This window comes from Telmatherina bonti (assembly GCF_933228915.1).
Source record: "Telmatherina bonti genome assembly, chromosome: 6".
NCBI lineage: Eukaryota > Metazoa > Chordata > Actinopteri > Atheriniformes > Telmatherinidae > Telmatherina > Telmatherina bonti.
Genome location: NC_136624.1, coordinates 43,137,631 through 43,161,042, shown reverse-complemented (window position 1 = coordinate 43,161,042; position 23,412 = coordinate 43,137,631). Strand labels below are relative to the sequence as shown.

General features: G+C 45.0%; 1 protein-coding gene across 1 annotated transcript; it reads left to right on the top strand.

The window, feature by feature from the left end:
- On the top strand, positions 1-19,001 carry gnl3l (G protein nucleolar 3 like). Its single transcript, XM_079242296.1, has 15 exons — positions 1-71; positions 157-200; positions 5,505-5,615; positions 6,059-6,175; positions 6,262-6,345; positions 12,371-12,506; positions 12,580-12,683; positions 12,833-12,977; positions 13,451-13,538; positions 17,117-17,294; positions 17,380-17,522; positions 17,604-17,740; positions 18,120-18,286; positions 18,365-18,536; positions 18,663-19,001. The coding sequence occupies exons 1-15, from the start codon at positions 59-61 to the stop codon at positions 18,713-18,715; spliced, it is 1,692 nt and encodes a 563-aa protein (XP_079098422.1). The 5' UTR covers positions 1-58; the 3' UTR covers positions 18,716-19,001.
- The last annotated feature ends 4,411 nt before the right edge of the window (positions 19,002-23,412 follow it).

The window sequence follows — 23,412 nt, the reverse complement described above, 5'->3', positions numbered from 1 at the left end:
CGGATGTTGATAGTGACGTCAACACGCTTCCTACGCACGGAGAGGAGCACGTGTCGTCATGTCTAAAGCTAGTAGGTAGAAAAAGCATCAGCTAAACTTGGCATGTCGCTGTCAGAGAGTTTTAACCGCTTTCTTTTCTTCTCTTTTTAATTACAGAGCAAAAACGCGCCAAAAAGCTCGGCTTCTTCGGGAGACTGAAGGTAAGCTAAGCTAGCTAGCTAAGCTAAGCTAGCTAAAGCTATATTAACACTGCGGATCTATGACAACATGTAAGCCACGCAGTGAGCTGACAATACTTCCAAATGTCATTTATCAATAAAATACGTAACTCCAAAGTCATGGCGATGAAGCAGAATTTCTGGTTTTTAGTTGCTTTTGAAAACTTTCCTGAGTCTAAACCTGAAACTGAAGACAGGAAGGTTCAGACTGACTGTAGAGCCCAGATTTCAACCCCTGTAGCGCCACAGCCTAGTCATGTTAGGGACGTGGAGACATGGAGACAGACGTGGAGACATGGAGACAGACGTGGGGACGTGGAGACAGACAGACGTGGGGACATGGAGACAGACGTGGGGACGTGGAGACATGGAGACAGACGTGGGGACGTGGAGACATGGAGACAGACGTGGGGACATGGAGACAGACGTGGGGACATGGAGACAGACGTGGGGACGTGGAGACATGGAGACAGACGTGGGGACGTGGAGACATGGAGACAGACGTGGAGACAGACAGACGTGGGGACATGGAGACAGACGTGGAGACATGGAGACAGACGTGGGGACATGGAGACAGACGTGGGGACATGGAGACAGACGTGGAGACAGACAGACGTGGGGACATGGAGACAGACGTGGGGACGTGGAGACAGACGTGGGGACATGGAGACGTGGAGACAGACAGACGTGGAGACATGGAGACAGACGTGGGGACGTGGAGACATGGAGACAGACGTGGAGACATGGAGACAGACAGACGTGGGGACGTGGAGACAGACGTGGAGACAGACAGACGTGGAGACAGTTGTGGAGATATGGGGACAGACATGCAGACAGACAGACGTGGGGACGTGGAGACAGACAGACGTGGGGACATGGAGACAGACGTGGAGACAGTTGTGGAGATATGGGGACAGACATGCAGACAGACAGACGTGGGGACGTGGAGACAGACAGACGTGGGGACGTGGAGACAGACAGACGTGGGGACATAGAGACAGACAGACGTGGGGACATGGAGACAGACGTGGAGACAGTTGTGGAGATATGGGGACAGACATGCAGACAGACAGACGTGGGGACGTGGAGACAGACAGACGTGGGGACATAGAGACAGACAGACGTGGGGACGTGGAGACAGTTGTGGAGATATGGGGACAGACATGCAGACAGACAGACGTGGGGACGTGGAGACAGACAGACGTGGGGACATAGAGACAGACGTGAAGACAGACAGACGTGGGGACATAGAGACAGACGTGAAGACAGACAGACGTGGAGATGTGGACACAGACAGACGTGGAGACAGACAGACGTGGGGATGTGGAGACAGGCAGACGTGGAGACAGACAGACGTGGGGATGTGGAGACAGACAGACGTGGGGACGTGGAGACAGACGAGGGGACAGACAGACATGGGGATGTGGAGACAGACGTGGGGACATGGAGACAGATGTGGAGACATGGAGACAGATGTGGAGACGTGGGGACAGATGTGGGGACATGGAGACAGACGTGGAGACATGGAGACAGACGTGGGAACCTGGAGACAGACGTAGAGACAGACAGACGTGGGGACCTGTAGACAGACAGACGTGGGGACATGGAGACAGACGTAGAGACAGACAGACGTGGGGATGTGGAGACAGACAGACGTGGGGACCTGGAGACAGACAGACGTGGGGACCTGGAGACAGACGTGGAGACAGACGTAGAGACAGACAGACGTGGGGATGTGGAGACAGACAGACGTGGGGACGTGGAGACAGAAGTGGAGACAGACAGACGTGGGGACGTGGAGACAGACAGACGTGGAGACAGACAAACGTGGAGACAGACAGACGTGGGGACGTGGAGACAGACAGACGTGGGGACGTGGAGACAGAAGTGGAGACAGACAAACGTGGGGACGTGGAGACAGACAGACGTGGGGACGTGGAGACAGACGTGGAGACAGACAGACGTGGGGACGTGGAGACAGACAGACGTGGGGACGTGGAGACAGACAGACGTGGAGACAGACAGACGTGGGGACGTGGAGACAGACAGACGTGGGGACGTGGAGACAGACAGACGTGGAGACAGACAGACGTGGGGACGTGGAGACAGACAGACGTGGGGACGTGGAGACAGACAGACGTGGGGACGTGGAGACAGACAGACGTGGAGACAGACGTGGGGACGTGGAGACAGACAGACGTGGGGACGTGGAGACAGACGTGGGGACGTGGAGACAGACGTGGGGACGTGGAGACAGACGTGGGGACGTGGAGACAGACAGACGTGGGGACGTGGAGACAGACGTGGAGACAGACAGACGTGGGGACGTGGAGACAGACAGACGTGGGGACGTGGAGACAGACGTGGAGACAGACAGACGTGGAGACAGACAGACGTGGGGACGTGGAGACAGACGTGGAGACAGACAGACGTGGGGACGTGGAGACAGACGTGGGGACGTGGAGACAGACGTGGGGACGTGGAGACAGACGTGGAGACAGACAGACGTGGGGACGTGGAGACAGACAGACGTGGGGACGTGGAGACAGACGTGGAGACAGACAGACGTGGGGACGTGGAGACAGACAGACGTGGGGACGTGGAGACAGACGTGGAGACAGACAGACGTGGGGACGTGGAGACAGACAGACGTGGAGACAGACGTGGGGACGTGGAGACAGACAGACGTGGAGACAGACAGACGTGGGGACGTGGAGACAGACGTGGAGACAGACAGACGTGGGGACGTGGAGACAGACAGACGTGGGGACGTGGAGACAGACAGACGTGGAGACAGACAGACGTGGGGACGTGGAGACAGACAGACGTGGAGACAGACAGACGTGGGGACGTGGAGACAGACAGACGTGGAGACAGACAGACGTGGGGACGTGGAGACAGACAGACGTGGAGACAGACAGACGTGGGGACGTGGAGACAGACAGACGTGGAGACAGACAGACGTGGGGACGTGGAGACAGACAGACGTGGGGACGTGGAGACAGACAGACGTGGAGACAGACAGACGTGGGGACGTGGAGACAGACGTGGAGACAGACAGACGTGGGGACGTGGAGACAGACAGACGTGGAGACAGACAGACGTGGGGACGTGGAGACAGACAGACGTGGAGACAGACAGACGTGGAGACAGACAGACGTGGGGACGTGGAGACAGACAGACGTGGAGACAGACAGACGTGGGGACGTGGAGACAGACGTGGGGACGTGGAGACAGACGTGGAGACAGACAGACGTGGGGACGTGGAGACAGACAGACGTGGGGACGTGGAGACAGACGTGGAGACAGACAGACGTGGGGACGTGGAGACAGACAGACGTGGGGACGTGGAGACAGACGTGGAGACAGACAGACGTGGGGACGTGGAGACAGACGTGGAGACAGACAGACGTGGGGACGTGGAGACAGACAGACGTGGGGACGTGGAGACAGACGTGGAGAGTATTTACATGACGGGAATCCTGAAGGAAATGCGGTTGGAAACCACTGTGATAATTTACGCCAGTTACCGAGAAACAAAGGTATGAAAAGTCACTTCTTGTTGTGTTGCAGAGATTATGCTAATTATCTCAGCAATATTTAAATGATAAAAAGATGAGCGAACTACATTCTGAACAAAAGCATCTAAAGCAGTGGTGTTCAGCTCCGCTTCTCAAGGGCCACAATCCTGCCAAGTTTCAGACCTAAGCCCTGAATGATCACACATTGTGCAAAACCTCATAGGCTGTTGGATCCATTTATTGTAAGTCAGGTAGGTTGGAAGAGGGACACATGGAAAACATGGGCAAAAGTAAAACCAGTCAAAATTGAAAGATTCCTGATGGAAGACTTTGTCAGATTCACAAACAAAATTTATTCATTCCTTTTCTGAAACCATTTGATTAAAGGTCGCGGGGGAGCTGGAGCCAATCCCAGCAGCCCTCAGGCGAGAGGCGGAGTACAGAAACTCAGGCTGGCCGATTAATCGATCTAATTGATTAATTCACATTTGCTTTTTAATGAAGATTTTTTTATGACAATCAAGATTTTTTTTTTTTTGCCCTGCCAGCACCTTTTGGGCTTCCGTACCTCATAGTGACGTCACTCCCACTGGTTTTCCACAGAACCGCATAAACACACCATGGCAGCTAGCAACGCACAAGTTCCCTCTCTGTGTTTCCATCACGTTCCGTTAAATCTCCTTTTTCGTGAGATTTTACAAAAATTGCGGTTAATGCAAAGTGGGCACGTAGCGTTATGTTAGTTTTCTACTTGCTGTGGACAATTTGCTTCGGAATTTTGAAGCTTTTCTCCCTCATTTTCTTTTCTAAAACTCTGAAATTCGCTGTTGTTTATTCCACACTGCGCCATCTTTACCGGGAATTAACTGGTCACGTCCCCCACGTCACGTCCCCGGACACGTAAACGTAAAAAAGTGTTTCCATTACACTTTTGATTTATATTTCTATATCGAAATATCTGAAAAACCACCTCGAGATCATAAAAACTTTTATAGCAGCGGGTTTTATGGTGATATTTAGCTTTGCGCAGTTCTAGGTGTGATGGAAACGCAGGGTCTTCAGTGTGGGAGTGGGCGCATGCCACAGGGGGTCTGTGCAGCTGACAGGCTCGTCTTTTTGCCAAAAATGTGTAAATTAAAGAAAAAACAACAAGAATGTAATAATACATGTATGTTAGAAATATAGCTTTAACATCCAGGGATGTTTTTTTAAAAATAGTATTTTGTATCAAAGAGGTCAATTTTCTCGAAAATGATAAGTGGAAAGAAACATTCATTTTTGTTACTTCATTACCAATGTGGGAAAATGTTTTGGTTATTTAATGTCAAAATACTCTGAAAGGAATCACTATTTTTCTTCAAAGAGGAGGCGCTTTATTGATTAGTTTTTTTATTTTGAAATAAAGTTACACAAGTGAGGCCTATTCTTAAATGTATAATTAAAAGTTAAAAACTATCTCACAGTGGAAACGCACTAAGTGCAAACATGTTGTTTGTTATAATGTTTACAGCGGCAGCGCCTGCATCTCTTTTTACAATCTTGTTTAATAGCTTGTTTAGTTGGACTTTAAATTCAGGTAAACTCCTAGGCTGATCGCAATAAAAGCATTTTTGAAAAAGAATCATTTTTTACTTTTTCTTTACAGTAAGGAGAAAAAAAAATTAAAATAGGAAATCGGATTTGGTTTAAAAATGAATTTTATCTGCCATATCGCCCAGGCCTAACACAAACACAAAATTAATCTACTAAAATTCACTTTGTGCAGAATGAAGCTGGACGAAAGAGTGACGCCTCAGGGCTGCCAAGGACTACAGATCATTCAGCTGTCCAGCATATCAAGAACCCTCGGAAACCAGAGGATATCAGGAGGCAAAGGGTAAATCATAACCAGTCTTCTCTCTCCTATAGTTAAAGGTGGAGTATGTAAGATTTTCAATATTTTCAAAATAAATTAACTAATAAAATAACTACAATCATAATTAGATATTTTTTAAACATGTAGGTTCCAGTCTGTCTATATTTGATCTTATTAAATTACAAGTTTAATTAATGATAAAGACCCTTCTTAAATGTTTGCCTACCAGTAAAAAAAAAGTGCTTTTTGTCATTTGTCAGTAATTAAACTTGTAATTTAATAATGCATTAAATATGGACAGACTGGAACCTACATGTTCAAAAAAACTAATTATGATTGTAGTTATTTTATTAGTTAATTTTGAAAATATTGAAAATCTTATGAACTCCACCTTTAAAGCAACAGTGGTGATAAAATGTTTAGGACAACTGGGTCTCGAATTCATTTAGTTCTTTTCTGATCAGGTTCAAGAACTCGAGGAGAAGCAGAAACAGTCCAGGGAACGTGAGATGATGAAAAGAAGAAACTTGTACAGCTTTCAAAATGACATCTTACAGCGTCAACGAGAGTTTGAGCAGAGGGTAAATATGAGCTGCTTTGGACTGTAGTTCATACATTTTATTCCGTCTGTTGCAGTAACTTTTATTTCCTTTGATTGTGGTTACAGGAGACAGAGTTGCAGAATTTGGAGAAACATGTGAACTTTGAAAATGAGAATTCAAGAAAAGCATATTACCGGGAATTTAAAAAGGTATTCAATTCAATTAAATTCAGTGTTACGAGAAGCTTCTAAGGTTCTAGAAAACTGTTTTAAATGTGAGCAGAAGGACAAATCCTGATCCAGAATAACTCCAAGGTTCCTCACTGTGGTACTGGAAGCCAGATCAATGCATCCAGATTAATTACACAGCTGGACAATGTTGTCCTGAGTTTTTCAGGTCCAAAGACAGAAACCTCAGTCTGTCTGAGTTTAACAGGAGAAAATTCAGAGTCATCCAGGTCTTGATGTCTGTAAGACATCTTTGTAATCTAAGAAACTGATTGGTTTCATCTGGCTTCATGGAGAGGTAGATCTGAGTGTCATCCGCATAGCAATGAAAATTTATACCATGCTGCCTGATGATATTTCATAAGGGAAGCATGTATAATGTGAAAAGTACTGGTCCAAGTACAGAACCCTGAGGAACTCCATGACTTACCCTGGTGTGTGAGGAAGACTCATCATTTACATTTACAAACTGAAATCTATCAGATAAATATGACTGGAACCAGTCTAATGCGGTCCCTTTAATCCCAATAACATGTTCCAGCCTCTGTAGCAGAATATTGTGATCAATAGTGTCGAATGCAGCACTGAGATCTAAAAGAATGAGTCCAGACAGAAGTCCTTTATCTGAGGCCATGAGAAGATCATTAGACTTTCACCAGTGCTGTCTCTGTGCTATGATTAGCTCTAAATCCTGACTGGAACTCTTCAGATTGTTTCTTCTCAGATAGGAACATAGTTGGGTTGAAACCGTTTTCTCCAGAATTTTAGACCAGAATGGGAGATTAGATATTGGTCTATAATTAGCTAAAACTCCTGGATCCAGAGTTGTTTTTTAAGCCACGGTTTAATTACAGCTGTCTTAAAATATTGAGGTACATATCCTATTAATAGAGATGAATTGATCAGGTCCAGTACAGGGTTAGGGTTAGGGTCCAGGTGGACGGTAGACTACTACTAGGAGAAGTGGCTTCTCTGATTTCCATCTTGGGTGGGATAGACTAAGAGTCATGTGTTCAAAGCTATGGTAACTATTTTTATGTCTAAGACTGACCTGGTCTTCTTACACTGGGAAGCACATTCACCCCAACATCTGTCAGTGTCTCATTTCAACGTCTGGACGCGCTGACGTTGCGGTAACGTATTGTGTCATTTCCTGTTTCCCTAGCGTGTGTCACTGCGGATTGCTATGAGCCGTTGGCTCCTTTAACTTCTTTCTAACTTCTATCTATTGTTAACCAACCACTCACTTTAGCGCACAATATCTTCCCAAACCACTGTTCTATATATTGCATTTATTTTTGGGATCTTAGGCTTTCTGTTTACTGACTTAAACAGCTCAAGCACTCGGTTTTAGCATGGCTGCTAGCTCTCTTCCCACACCCCGGTCCCCTGCCTTTTCTTGCTCGGTGTGTCTGATGTTTAGCTACTCCTCCGCCTCCTTTAGTGATAACGGTAGGTGTATTAAGTGTAGCAGCTTGGCAGCTTTGGAGGCGAGGCTCTGTGAGTTAGAAGCCCAGCTCCGCACTCAGTTAGGGAAGCAGTTAGTTAGCAAGCCCCCATTAGCCAGTGCGGAGCTACCAGCCAGGGCAGCTAGCCCACCTAGCGGTCCCTCAGCAGTTCCCGCGCAGCCGGGAGCCGAGGCGGGCTGGACGACGGTCAGGCGGAAGCGTAGCCCCAAACCAAAACCCACTGGCCACCACCGACCTGTTCACGTTTCTAACAGATTTTCCCCGCTCGGCGACACACCCGCTGAGGCAGAAACCCTGATTATAGGTAGTTCCATAGTCAGAAACGTGGCTCTAGAGACACCGGGGACCATAGTCAAATGCATTCCTGGGGCCAGAGCGGGCGACGTCGAATCGTATTTGAAACTGCTGGCTAAGGCTAAACGTAAATACCGTAAGATTGTAATTCACGTCGGCGGTAACGACACCCGGTTACGCCAATCGGAGGTCTGGTCCCTTGCCAAATTTAATCAGCGATGACATGTTTAGCCGCATGTCATCCTTCAACCGCTGGTTGTCTAGGTGGTGTCCCGATAACAACGTGGGTTTTATAGATAATTGGAGCGCTTTTTGGGGAAAGCCTGGTCTTATTAGGAGAGATGGCATCCATCCCACGTTGGATGGAGCCGCTCTCTTATCTAGCAATATGGACTCTTTTATTAGTCAGCTAAATTGACAACTCAGGGTTGGGACCAGGAGGCAGAATTGTAGTCCTACACACTTTTCTGCAGCTTCCCACCTGCCGCCGCCCACCCAAAACCCCATTCCGACCTTATACAACTCCCCAGCAGTAAGAATTAAACAACACAAAAACACTTCTGGGGTTAATCGTGAAAACCTCATAAAAATAAAAACAATGGATCTAATAAAATCTGAAAATAAGACAATAAAGTGTGGCCTACTGAATATTAGATCCCTCCCAAATAAGTCTTTATTAGTCAATGACTTGATAGGTGATCACCACATTGATTTATTCTGTCTTACGGAAACCTGGTTACAGCAAGAGGATTATGTTAGTATTAATGAAGCTACGCCAGCTAACTATTTAAACTTTCACATTCCTAGAACTACAGGCAGAGGAGGAGGTGTTGCAGCTATTTTTCAGTCAGAATTATTAATTAGTCCTAAGCACAAAACTAACTATATATCCTTTGAATTCCTGACATTAAATTTATCTCATCCAAAATGGAATTGAGAGAAACCGCTCCTTTTAGCATTAGTGTATCGCCCACCTGGACCTTACTCCGAGTTTCTGACCGAATTCTCTGATCTCTTGTCTGAGTTAGTGCTGACTACTGATAAGGTCATTGTACTAGGTGATTTTAATATTCATGTTGACCATGAAAATGATAGTTTAAACATTTCCTTTAGCTCTATTCTAAACTCAATTGGGTTTTCACAAAATGTCCATGGAGCCACTCACTCTCATGGTCACACTCTTGATCTGGTTCTAACATCTGGTATTGAGACTGATAAGCTCAAAGTATTTCCTCAAAACCCTGTCTTGTCCGATCACTTCTTATTAACCTTTGAATTCACTTTATTTGATTACTCACTGACCAAAGATAAATTCTACTATAGTAGATGTTTATCAGACAATAATATTACAAAATTTAAACAATCAATTGAATCAATTTTTTCACATCTACCATGTGTTAGCATGACTGAGAGTCCCCCTTTAAGCCTTACTCCTGCTCAGATTGATCAACATGCTGATACTATAACAGCTTCAATGCGTACAACCTTGGGATAATGTTGCTCCCCTAAAGAAGAAGAAATTAGGTAAGATTATGAAGGCTCCCTGGTTTAATTCCCAGCTTCGAGCTCTAAAACAGGCGTCAAGGCGTTTGGAAAACAGATGGCGTTCATCAGGACTAGAGGAGTCTCACTTAACCTGGAAAGAAAGTTTAATTGTATACAAAAAAGCCTTACATACGGCAAGAACAGCTTATTATTCATCATTGATAGAGGAAAACAAAAACAACCCTCGGTTTCTTTTCAGCACTGTAGCCAGGCTTACTAGGAGCCGGAGCGCTGTGGAGCCATGTATTCCTTTCTCACTTAGCTGTGATGATTTCATGTATTTTTTCAGGAATAAAATTGATACTATTAGAGATCAAATTCACAATATTCTTCCTTCTACCTATAATGTTGAGCCTGTTGTGGTCTCCGAAGCATCCTTAGAACCAGGATCTGACTTGTGTCTAAATAGTTTCTGTCCTGTCCAACCCTCTGAATTAACTAAAATAATAGCTTCATCTAAACCATCCACCTGTATCTTAGACCCTCTCCCAACGAGCCTCTTTAAGAATATTTTCCCTTTAATTAATACATCACTACTAAATCTTATCAATATGTCTTTAGTGACAGGATATGTACCACAATCATTTAAAACTGCTGTAATCAAGCCTTTACTTAAAAAACAATCTCTGGATCCAGAGGTGATAGCAAATTATAGACCTATATCTAATCTCCCGTTTATGTCCAAAATTCTGGAGAAAATAGTTTCAGCTCAGCTACATGCCCACCTGAGCAGAAATAATTTATGCGAGGAGTTTCAGTCAGGATTTAGAGCTCATCATAGCACTGAGACAGCATTGGTGAAAGTTACTAATGACCTTCTTATGGCCTCAGACAAAGGACTTGTGTCCGTACTTATCTTGCTTGATCTTAGTGCTGCATTTGATACAGTCGATCATAACATTCTGTTACAGAGACTAGAACAGGTGATTGGAATTACAGGTACAGCGTTAAGCTGGTTTAAATCATACTTATCTGATAGACTTCAGTTCGTTCATGTAAATGACAAGTCCTCCTCACAAACTACAGTAAGTCATGGAGTTCCTCAAGGTTCTGTACTTGGACCAATACTCTTCACGCTATATATGCTCCCTTTAGGCAAAATTATTAGACAGCATGGAATAAACTTTCATTGTTATGCAGATGATACTCAACTATACTTATCCTTTAAACCAGATGAAACAAATCAGCCCAATAGGCTACAAAATTGTCTCATAGACATAAAGACTTGGATGTCTAGAAATTTTCTCCTCTTAAACTCAGATAAGACTGAAGTAATTCTCGTTGGATCTGAAAAACTCAGAGCTAAATTTTCCAGTTTTGTAATGAACCTGGATGGCATTACTTTAGCTTCCAGTGCTACAGTGAGAAACCTTGGAGTAATATTTGACCCTGACCTGTCCTTTGGCCCACATATTAAGCAGGTTACTAAAACAGCCTTCTTTCATTTACGTAATATAGCCAAAATTAGGGACATTCTGTCTCAGAGTGATGCAGAAAAACTGGTTCACGCTTTTGTTACTTCGAGACTAGATTACTGTAACTCTCTATAACTGGGCTGTCCTAAATATGCCCTGAAAAGCCTTCAGCTGATCCAGAATTCTGCAGCCAGAGTCCTGACCAGAACCAGCAGGAGAGATCATATTTCTCCAGTTTTAGCCTCTCTTCATTGGCTGCCTGTTGAATCTAGAATAGAATTTAAAATCCTTCTCCTTACATATAAAGCCCTCCACAACCAGGCACCACTATATATCAAAGACCTCATTGTTCCTTATATACCAAGCAGAGTACTTCGTTCGCAGACTGCAGGCTTACTTGTGGTTCCTAGAGTCTCAAAGAGCCGAGCAGGAGGCAGAGCCTTTGGTTATCAGGCCCCTCTCTTATGGAATAAGCTCCCAGTTAGTGTTAGGGAAGCAGACACCCTCCCCACCTTTAAGACTAGGCTGAAGACTTATCTTTTTGATAAGTCCTATAGCTAGGGATGGTTAGCATCCCTTAGTTATGCTGCTATAGGTTTAGACTGCTGAGGGACATTTCCTGATACACTGAGCTTCTTTCTTTTTCTCTTTATCTCTCTCTTTTATCCCCCCCCCCCCCCCCCCAATAACAGTGTTGCATCATTAACATGTATGTCTCCTGTCTCAGCAGGTCTCCCTGGCCGGGAGTAGCAGTTCCTGTTGTCTGTTGTCTTTCTGTCCTCTTCCCCCCACACAGCAGAGGCAGATGGCTGCCTGTCCTGAGCCGGGTTCTGCCGGAGGTTTCCTTCCTGTTAAAAGGGAGTTTTTTCCTTCCCACTGTCGCCAGTGTGCTTGCTCAGGATGGGAGATTGAGTTGGACTCAACTCAATCTGTTGGTTTCCTTATATAGGCTGTTATGAATTGGCCTTCATTATGTTTTCCCCTCTGTCTGTAAAGCGTCTTGAGATGGCATTGCCGTGATTTGACGCTATATAAATAAAGTTGAATTGAATTGAATTGAATCAATAGCTCTGATTTAAAAAATAGCTGCCACACCTCCTCCTCCTTGAAACATGAACATTTTAACAATCTGGTGGAGTCGATTGATTAATACTAACATGATCCTCCTGCTGCAACCAGGTTTCCGTAAGACAAAATAGATCAATATAAGATAAAGGTAGGATGTTATCTGATCATTTCCTCACATTTGTTGAGTAAAACTTGTATTCAATTGTCATCTTTGAGGTGGTGGAGGCTTCAGATGTGATTCTGGAGGTGTTGGATGCTCGCGACCCTTTGGGGTGCAGATGTCCCCAGGTGGAGCAGGCAGTCATCCAAAGTGGCACCAACAAAAAGATGGTTTTAGTGCTCAACAAGATCGGTAAGAAAGAGCGCAGCCCTGTAGAAAGATTTGTGACTTAGAAAACTATTAATAATTATGGTTTTGCTTATAGACTTGGTGTCAAAGGAAATTGTGGAGAAGTGGATTAAGTATCTTCGTAATGAGTTTCCTACTGTAGCTTTCAAAGCGTCGACTCAGCAACAGACAAAAAACTTGGCAAGTAGTGAAGCAATGTTTTTATACTACACGTCAGAAGTTTGGACTCACGTTGCCTGAATTGATGGGAATTTCTTAAAAGCTCTGTTACAAAAACTCTAGTTCAAAATCACTGCATAAGATCATTTATTGTCTATTTTGATGGATAGAAACGCAGTAACGTTCCAGTGACACAAGCCACGTCTGAGCTCCTGAGCAGTAGCGCATGCATTGGAGCAGATTGCCTGATGAAGTTACTTGGTAACTACTGCCGCAACCAGGATATAAAGACGGCCATCACTGTTGGGGTTGTAGGTAAGCAACAGCATCCAGTTACGCTTAAATGCAACCAGAAGAAGAGCTGCAACACTCCTCTGAGTTTGTGTCTACACACAGTTTATGTAGAGTAGTCCTGCAGATCTACTTTCCTGCATCTCTTCTCCAACTCGCCTGAATGAAATGACTGAATTCCCCCTGCAGTGGCTTCGTAACGAGTCATCCAGGGAGCCAGGTGTGTCAGAGAAGGAAGGCATATTGCAGGGTAGTAGATTGTACAACTCTGTGCTCTAAACCAGGGATGTCAAACTTTTGTCCTGTTGATTTTACTGTCATTCCCAACAGCGCTGTTGTTTCCCTGCTCCAATACACCTGATTCAAATCAAATGTATCCAACAGCTTGCCAAGGTGCATTGGAGTGGGAAAACAACAAAAACCTGTAGGATAGAGTAATATCTGTGCTCAAAACTAAAATTTAATGAGGTCAATTGATTTTTTTTTTATGTTTGCAGGTTTTCCAAATGTGGGAAAGAGTAGTTTGATCAACAGCCTGAAGCGAGCACGAGCATGTAGTGTTGGAGCCACTCCTGGTGTTACAAAGTAAGTTTAGTGTGTGTACTTGTATTTGAAATAAGCTCTTTCCCCACCGTTGACAAGATATTCCAGCAATCCGTGTTTACATGCTTAAAATATGGGCGGGGCTGATGTTGATTTAGAAAACAAATACAAACTAGAAAGGCCCTCCCTCCTACGTTGCAACCTCCTCCCATACTTCTCTCACCCTTAACAGCCAAACTCCATGTCAGGTCATTTAGGCTTTAGAACAAAGACTTCCTGTCGCCAGTGGGCGGGGCTATGTTAGTGATGTCATGCCGTGTTTGTGGTCAGCATTGTACCCGATCGATCCAGTGTCAGTTTGGTGCAGATCTGGTGATATATCAGAGATAAATAGCGACCTCGCTTTGAAAAACAGACACTTCCTTTTTCAGGGGGCGGAGCTTATTTGAAATCCAATTATTGATATGCGCTTGTGTTCAGGATGGGACTGGCATCATATGTATCAATTTAGGTGCAGATATATTTTTTTTATGCAGGAGTTATATGAATTTGTTGTTGATGACGAGACATCAAACTTGTGGCCCCGCCCCTTAAACGACCAGCACAACTTTTAATCACACATGCCTCTTGAGTGTCCTCACAAATTTTGGTGTCAGTTGGATAAAGGCCCCAGAACATGTTCAATCAAATACAAGGTGGGTAACGTTGACTTCTAATGTGTGTTGTACTATCGCGAGAACTTTTCTAGTTTCATAACGAGCAACTTCGTCCACGGCTGGGCGGGTCGCGCACGCGGCGGGGCGGGGCGGGTCGCGCACGCGGCGGGGCGGGTCGCGCACGCGGCGGGGCGGGTCGCGCACGCGGCAGGGTCCAAGTGTTTTAATGCTACATGTAAAAATGTTGGTACTTTCTCACCACCTCGATCAGCTGTTTTATCAAAACAATCCGTTTTACCTGCAACAGTAAAAATGCGGAAGCAGCAACTCTGCTTCCTGTTTCTCCGTGTTAACCACGCCCAGCCTAAAATGTCCAACCAATCACACGATACTTCTCGCAGCCCCACAAGAAAAAGTTCTGCTGGCCCGATGTGTCGAGAACTGTCTTCAAACACGTCCGCGAGAACAAAATGATGTCATTTTCTTCTCGGAGCCTCGAGAACAAGAAAAAAGTTCTGGGTTCTCATGGAGGTCGGAACAAGCTTAAGCTGTCACTGCACAGAACTGACTTTTACATCCATGAAGTCTGCACTGAAGTGGATCGTCGGGGGGAAAACTACCGGCAGTGAGACTCAAGATGAAGCCTTCTACACAGAAAACAGACTACTAAGCAAGTTCAAACAGAGCCAGGGCTCGCTACAAAGAAGACGCCGGCAGCCACAGCAAGGTACAAATCCACTCGACAAATATGGTAAACGGACAAAATGTGCTGTCTGCCAGAGGACTTACCATTGGGCTAAAGACTGACCTCATCAGAAGAATGAAGTAAAGTAAAGCTATGATGGACTGAGATTTTTCTTACTGAATCGCTGGGATCAGCTATCATTGACGCTGCATGTACACGTACTGTTTGTGGTGAGAAGTGGCTGGAGAGCTGCACAAAAGATCTGAGTCAAAGCCAAGTCCACAAACTGCTACAAACAGGATCTTCAAGCTGCAGGTCGTTCAGATTTGGAGACGGTCAAGTGGTGTGTTCCAACAGAAAAGTAAAACTTCCTGACAAAATAGGGCAGACAAGGTGCCATATTGAAACTGAAGTTGTACCTGCTGATATTCCTTTGCTATTAAGCAAGAAATCCCTGAAAAGAGCAGGAACAGTTTTAGACATGGAGAATGACAGAGTCATTATGTTTAAAGAACAAGTGCCTCTTGAGCTTACCAGTTCGGGTCACTATTATGTAGACATTAGAGATGAGAATGAAGAAGTAAACTACAATGAAAGTGAAGTCCTTGTTGTCACAGCAGAGATGTCAACAAAAGAACAGCATAAAGTCCTCCTGAAGCTTCACAAACAGTTTGGCCATGCTTCCGCAGGCCGGCTACAGAGACTTATCCAAAGCTCTGGAAATATTGATAAAGACTGCCCAGTCATTCTGCAGGAGATTGTGCATGACTGTGAGATATGTCAAAAATACAGCAGGACCAAGCCTAAACCTGCTGTTGGTTTGCCGTTAGCATCAGAGTACGAGATGGTGGCTCTGGATCTACACGAGCTGGAGCCTGGTGTATGATATCTTCACATCATTGATCACTTCATGCGCTTCAGTGCTGGAAATATTCAGGACTAAGAAACCCTCAGAGATGGTTAACTCATTCATTCACTCCTGGATCAGTGTCCATGGTGCCTCCAAGTGCATCTACACAGACAACAGCGGAGAGTTCAACAATGAGGAAGTCGAAGACATTGCAGAAAAGTTCAACATAGAGACAAAGACTACAGCAGGATACAGTCCGTGGAGCAACGGACTACTGGAGAGACGCAACATGGACTGAGATTCTCCTGGAGGTGAAAAATGAACATATGTGCTTTAGACTGGGCTCTTGTGGCTAAAAACAGTATGATCAGCAGACATGGCTATAGCCCACACCAGCTTGTGTTTAGACAGAATCCTAATCTTCTTTCTATTCTAGTTGACAAACTAGCAGCTCCAGAAGGAAACTCTGTGAGTACTTGAGTAGGACGGCACTTGGCGACGTTGCATGCTTCCAGGAGAGCCTTCACAGAGGTGGAATGCTCAGAAAGAGTAAGAAGGGTATTACGTAAGCAACTCAGACCAACAGATGAAAAGGATGAGGATAAATCTGGATTGCCTAATGTTCTTACATGCGGTAAAGAAGATGAAAACATGGTTCACCCTGATGTGTCAGACAACACAGAGGATGAGCCAAATGTATATGAAGATGACCAAGTCACTGAGAACAAAGAAACGGATGAGGGAGAAAGCACAAGAGATATTAAAAACCATACAGGACCACTGTGTCTCAGACTTTTGTAAAACCGAGAACATGTCAGATGATCACATTTACAAACAGAGATGATGGTGTTCAGCGCACAGCCAGAGTTTTAAGCAGAGCAGGTAAAGCCAAGGGGCAATACAAAAACTGGGACAATGTGCAATATTTTAACCCTGATGGTAGTGAATGTCAAAAACAAGCTGTAGACATGTCTCGAGTTGACGACCTCCACACTGAATGTGAAAACACAGATGCTGACATTCTGTTGATGCTGTGAAACAACAAGAGTTGGAAACTGGCGAGATAATGAGGTTTATGAAGAAGTCACAGACAAGGGACAGAGATGTATTTCTACTAGATGGGTCTGTACACTGAAAGAAGCTGCTAATGGAACAGTTCCCATCATCCTGCTGCTTCAATGCTGGATAGGAAAAATAAAGTATAAAATAATATTAACTCATAGACTGCCAGCCATTGTTATAGTTCATGTGTTTCTCCGTTAGACTGGTGCGTCTGGGTTTTCTGGGGCACTTGAGCACCGCTATGAATCGATGGTGATGGGTCTGTTGTGGTTTGGAGTCGATGAGCAGGGTCTTGGTTTTACTGCCTTTTAGCTCCAGGAAGTCAGGCGTACTCTAAGTCTTGCTCATGAGGTTTTTTGGATTTCAGGTGTCTTCAAGAAGTCCATTTGGACAAACACGTAAAACTCCTAGATTGTCCTGGCATCGTCATGGCAACATCAACAACTGACGCTGCAATGATTCTGCGTAACTGCGTGAAAATCGAACAGCTTGTGGATCCTCTTCCACCTGTTGAAGCCATCCTCCGGCGCTGCAACAAGGCACAAGTAAGACAAGCCGCCTTTGCAGTCCGCTGGATATTGATAATGTATCTCAAACTACAGCTTGACATCAGCTGTGATGCGTGTGCAGATTATGGACCATTATGGAGTTCCAGACTTTCAGACAGCTCTGGAGTTCTTGGCATTGCTTGCTCGTCGGCAGGGCAGACTGAGGAAAGGAGGCCTTCCCGACACCGATAAAGCAGCTAAGGGCGTGCTGATGGACTGGACTGGGTTGGTTTGAGAATAAACTGTTTTAAAAGTTTCAGATGTTTTAGTGCTGTATATAGCTGTTGTTCTTGTTTGTTTTTGTAGCGGAAGGATCACCTACTTCACGCACCCTCCAGAGACTCACACCCTCCCGACACACATCAGCGCTGAGATTGTCACGGAGATGGGAAAAGCCTTCGACTGGGAAGAGCTAGAAAAAGGAAATCAGGAAGTTCTTGCAGGTATCTTAAACGTTTAAACAAAGCAGTACAGCTTATTGTGTACTATTGTACATTAAGTCAAATAGTTTTGGGTTTTTTTGTTGGCATTTTTATTTATTTAAAAAAATGAGATGCTTTATGCATTACTAATTCACTTCCGATTGTTTATTATATAACATGTTGAAATGTGAATTACTGAAAGTTTAAGCTTTGCAAAGCGGTCCACTGGAGCTTTCCTAACACTTTGTAGCTCCTGTAAGAGCACAATATATTTCTGGTTTTTATGTGCTTCTTATTTCATCTCCTACGTAATTGTAAAATCCATCAGGCTACTTTCTGGTTATAATATCTGCCATGTATAAAAGCAAAACATTATAAAATGATTTTTGCTTTATTTCAGAGTCGTTTTGTGGCAACATCCAAATGGGACTATGCATGGAAACGACTGGAATGACACAAGGCGATCCGGATGTGATAGATTTCAACATAAAAACCGAGGGAGACACAGTGGATGAGAAATCATTCAAAGATGAAGCTGAATCTATGGATGATGATCAGGACACAGAGGTGAGAAACGTATAAACCACAACTTTACATGAGATGATTGAGATCACCTGTTACCTCTGATACTCTCTTCTTCAATAGTTTGGACCAATGACAGTGGAAATAAAAGTGCAGAAGAAGACTGACATACCTGCAAAGAAAGTTGCTCCCAAAGCTCCAGATTTGAAGGATATTTTCAATGTAGATCCTTTACAGCAGGGCCAGGCACTCATGGCTGCCAGTAAGAAGAGGAAGAAACAACTTAAAAGAGCTGGTTCGTGTAACTCTTGGTCTCACTTTGACACAATGAATCATTTTGGGGTTGTCTACTTAGCTAAGGATTTGCTTGTTTAACTGTATCACAAACAAAAGGGTCTTTTTTCTTTGTTTGTTTTTTCAGACAAAATTGCAACCAAACTCTCAGACACGCTCACATCTGCTATGGACTTCTAATATTCGGATTGGTGGATACAAAATAAGATCAAGAAAAATAAAGTGAGAAATTGAAAAACTCTTTCATTTGTCTTTAAACTACTATTCTGATTGACACAAACTGTTAAAGTTGAACACGTTTAGCATGAAAGCAGGATTAGTTTCACAAGGTGAGCGTTCAATGCATAAACCTTACGCAAAGAGGAATAACTGAAGATCAACAATGTAGCTAACATGTCAGCTGTACATTACTAGCCTTTGCTAAGTGTTTCAGTCTGTGTGACCAATAAAATGTCCGACATAAAAAGCAGACTGACCGTTCATCAACGTTCTTCTGAAGTTTTACTACTGGCCCTTTTCCAGCAGCAGCTTCTGCTGCTAGCTAGGTCGTACTCCTGTTGTTGCTCAGATGTAATGAAGGAAGGGAGAGGCGGCGTGTGGGTGGGTGTATGCTCTCTGCTTTGCCTGCCTGGGGGGGTGCCTGCCTGGGGGGGCGCCTGCCTGGGGGGGCGCCTGCCTGGGGGGGCGCCTGCCTGGGGCGGGCGCCTGCCTGGGGGGGCGCCTGTCTGGGGCGGGCGCCTGTCTGGGGGGGCGCCTGTCTGGGGGGGGCGCCTGCCTGGGGGGGTGCCTGCCTGGGGGGGCGCCTGTCTGGGGGGGTGCCTGCCTGGGGGGGTGCCTGCCTGGGGGGGCGCCTGCCTGGGGCGGGCGCCTGCCTGGGGCGGCGCCTGTCTGGGGGGGGCGCCTGTCTGGGGGGGCGTCTGCCTGGGGGGGCGCCTGCCTGGGGCGGGCGCCTGCCTGGGGCGGGCGCCTGCCTGGGGCGGCGCCTGTCTGGGGGGGCGCCTGTCTGGGGGGGGGCGTCTGCCTGGGGGGGGCGCCTGCCTGGGGCGGCGCCTGTCTGGGGCGGGCGCCTGTCTGGGGCGGGCGCCTGTCTGGGGCGGGCGCCTGTCTGGGGCGGGCGCCTGTCTGGGGCGGGCGCCTGTCTGGGGCGGGCGCCTGTCTGGGGCGGGCGCCTGTCTGGGGGGGCGCCTGCCTGGGGCGGCGCCTGCCTGGGGGGCGCCTGTCTGGGTTGCGCCTGCCTGGGGTGGCGGCTGCCGTGATCCAATTCAGGGTCACGGGGAAGCTGGAGCCTATTCCAGCTGGCTTTGGGCGACAGGCAGGGTACACCCTGGACAGCTCGCCAGTCCATCGCAGACAGGACAGGTTAAAAAAAAATAAATAAAAATTTTTTACTACATGTTAACATGTTAAAAGTATGTGGTGTTTTTATTTTCTGAAATTTTGTCATCTCATTTAAATAATTTTATTATAATTTTATTGCTTTCTACAATGTCTTTATTGATATGGTTTATGTTTTTATTCTCTTAATTTTATTTTACTTAGTCTTCGTATCTTTTTTATTTTTCCAGTGGTTTAGTTTCCTAACACCAATAACACGGTTGGGACAGCTCCTATATGTTGTATATATGTTGGTTTCACGGACTCTTAATTCCGGTGTTTCTGACAAGTAATTTAGTTTTTTTGTCCTTTTTTGCTTTTAATGTAAAGCACTTTGTGCCAGATTTTCATGACATAAAAAGTGCTTTATGAAGATTGATGGATGATAGATTTATGGTGGTTTTCCCAGATTATATCATAGTTTCCTTAAGCCATTATTACATGGCACCATCACAATGTTTAGTCTTTGTTTAAATCAGATTAAATAAAACGGAATTAAGATGAAATCAGAAGAATTAAGACAAAATCAGATTAAATAAGATTAAATCACATGAAATCATTCATTCTAGATTGCGCCGTCTGTTTGCAGCTAACTGTAGTAGCTCTGACTTGCTATCTTGATTTTTTTTAAAAGTACAAACTCTTCTCACATAGATATTACCTCAAATTAGGTATTTTTTTTCCTGAGGATTTCATGCCGGTTCGGAGGGTGTGCTGCAAGGAAGATTTTTTTGCTTCTTTTGGCTCTTTCAAGACTTATGATGAGTCTCCATGGCAACAAAAGACTTGTTTACAATCGGGATCAACTGATTAACCTCTCCCAAATCAGGATTATCAGCGAAAAAACACATCAAATCCCGATGGAGTTGAAAAGAAAGAGAAGAGGATGCAGAGCGGGAGTCAGAGAGTCAACAACGTCTCCCTCTCTGCAACTCTACCAACATTCCAGCAGTTTGTCAGCTGCTCCACCAGAGAAAATAAGATGTTGGACTTATTTTATGCAAATATGAATAATGGATCCAGTTGTTCTGCCCCGCCTCCTTTAGGAAGATCTGACCATAATGTGGTTCTTCTCATCTCCACCTACAATCCCATCGTTCAGCAGCAACCAGTCATCACAAAAACTATCAAAATCTGGTCTGCTGAAGCTGAAGATGCTCTTAGAGGAGGCTTTGAGGCTACAGACTGGAACGTCCTCTGTGAACCTCATGGAGACGACATCAACGCCATGACTGAGTGTGTGACAGATTACATAAACTTCTGTGTGGACAGCATCGTCCCAACAAGAACAGTGAGGTGCTTCCCCAATAACAAACCCTGGATCACCAGTGACCTGAAAAAGCTGCTGAACATCAAAAAGAAAGCCTTCAGGGATGGAGACAGGGAGTTATTGAGGGCAACACAAAAACAACTTAAAACACAAACTAAGAAGTGCAAGGAGGACTACAGGAAGAAGTTAGAAAGTCAGCTCCAGCAGAATAACCTGAGGGATGTGTGGTCTGGAATGAAGAAGATCACCGGCTTCAAGTTAAAGGGGGACCAGCCTGATGGAGGTCTGGACAGAGCTAATGAGCTGAACATATTCTTCAACAGGTTCAGTTCACCCCCTACCTCCAGCCCAACAGACCACACACCCTCCATAAGCCCACTGCTTTCCTGTCACGCCTCCAATCTGTCACCCTGCAGCTCAGTCATGGACCAGAACACAGCTTCATCTCCCTCCACATCAGGACATCCTGAGACCTCCACCTTGTTGGTCTCCTGCAATCAGGTTAAGAAGCAACTTGAGAAACTGAACCAGAACAAGGCTGCAGGTCCAGATGGTGTCAGTCCCAGAGTTCTCAAGACCTGCTCAAAACAACTATGTCCGATTCTCCAGCACCTTTTCAACACCAGTCTGAGACTAAATAGAGTCCCAGTGCTGTGGAAAACCTCCTGCCTTGTTCCAGTGCCTAAAAAACACACAACCAGCTGAACCAAGTGACTACAGACCAGTTGCCCTGACATCTCACATCATGAAAGTCCTGGAGAGACTCTTACTGGCTCACCTCAACAAGCAAGTAAACACCTTTCAGGACCCATTCCAGTTTGCATATCGTAATGGACTTGGGGTTGAAGATGCCATCATATACCTGCTCCAGAGAGCACACTCTCATCTGGACCATTCAGGCAGCACTCTGAGGGTCATGTTCTTTCATTTCTCAGTGCTTTTAATACCATTCAGCCTGCTTTGTTATGTGAGAAGCTCCATAAATTCCAGGTGGATACCTCCACAACCACCTGGATCTATGACTACCTCACAAACAGACCCAGTTTGTGAGACTGAAAGGTTGTGTGTCTGAGATGGAGGTCAGCAGCACTGGTGCACCACAAGGAACTGTACTCTGGCCATTCCTCTTCACTCTGTACACCTCAGACTTCCAGTACAACTCTGAGTCCTGTCATCTGCAGAAATACTCTGATGACTCTGCAGTTGTGGGGTGTATCAGGGATGGACAAGAAGCAGAGTACAGAGAACTGGTCAGTCAGTTTGTTAAATGGTGCGGTGACAATCATCTCATATTAAATAGCAGCAAAACAAAAGAGATGATTGTTGACTTCAGGAGGAAGAAGAATAAACAAAGCACTGTTTCCATCCTGGGAGAGGAGGTGGAGGTGGTGGAGGAATACAAGTATCTTGGAGTTCAGCTGGACAACAAACTGGACTGGAAATGCAACACTGACTACATCTACAAGAAAGGTCAGAGCAGACTGTACTTCTTAAGGAAGCTGAGATGGTTTAACGTCTGCACCAAGATGTTGCATATCTTCTATAAGTCTGTTGTGGAGAGTGCAGTCAGCTTTGCAGCATCTGCTGGGGTAGTAGCATCAGAACCAGAGACTTGAAGAGAATCAACAAACTGATCCAGAAAGCTGCTTCTGTGCTTGGAGTAACTCTGGAGCCGCTGGAGCTGATTGTCCAAAGAAGAATGCTGCACAAGCTGATGAAGATGATGGAGGATTCTTCACACCCTCTCCACAACACAGTGATGAAACAACAAAGTGTGTTCAGTGAGAGGCTTCTTCAGGTCCGATGTAAGACTGAAAGATACAGAAGATCATTCCTGCCAGCAGCCATCAGCCTCCAGAACAAGACCTCCTCTAGTTGTTATTATTATATACTACAATATTTAATTTCCCTTTGGGGATTAATAAAGTATTTTTCATTTCATGTAATTTCATCAGATTGAATTAAGATGAAATCAGTTTAATTAAGATGGGATAAGATTAAATGAAATGGAATCAGATGAATTAAGATTAAATCAAATGGAATAAGATTAAATCAGATGAATTAAGATTAAATTAGATAAAATAAGATTAATTAACATGCAATAAGATTGAATCAGATGAATTAAGATAGATTGATATGAAATCAGAATAATTAAAATGGAATAAGATTAATTCAGATTAATTAAGATGAAATAAGATTAATTAAAATGGAATAAAATGAAATCAGTTGATTT

Bases quoted from the DNA above. Each gene is read 5' to 3' on its own strand.
- gnl3l (XM_079242296.1), top strand. The intron at 17,295-17,379 runs GTAAGACAAGCC...ATGCGTGTGCAG, and splicing joins GGCGCTGCAACAAGGCACAA to ATTATGGACCATTATGGAGT. The intron at 18,287-18,364 runs GTGAGAAACGTA...CTTCTTCAATAG, and splicing joins ATGATGATCAGGACACAGAG to TTTGGACCAATGACAGTGGA.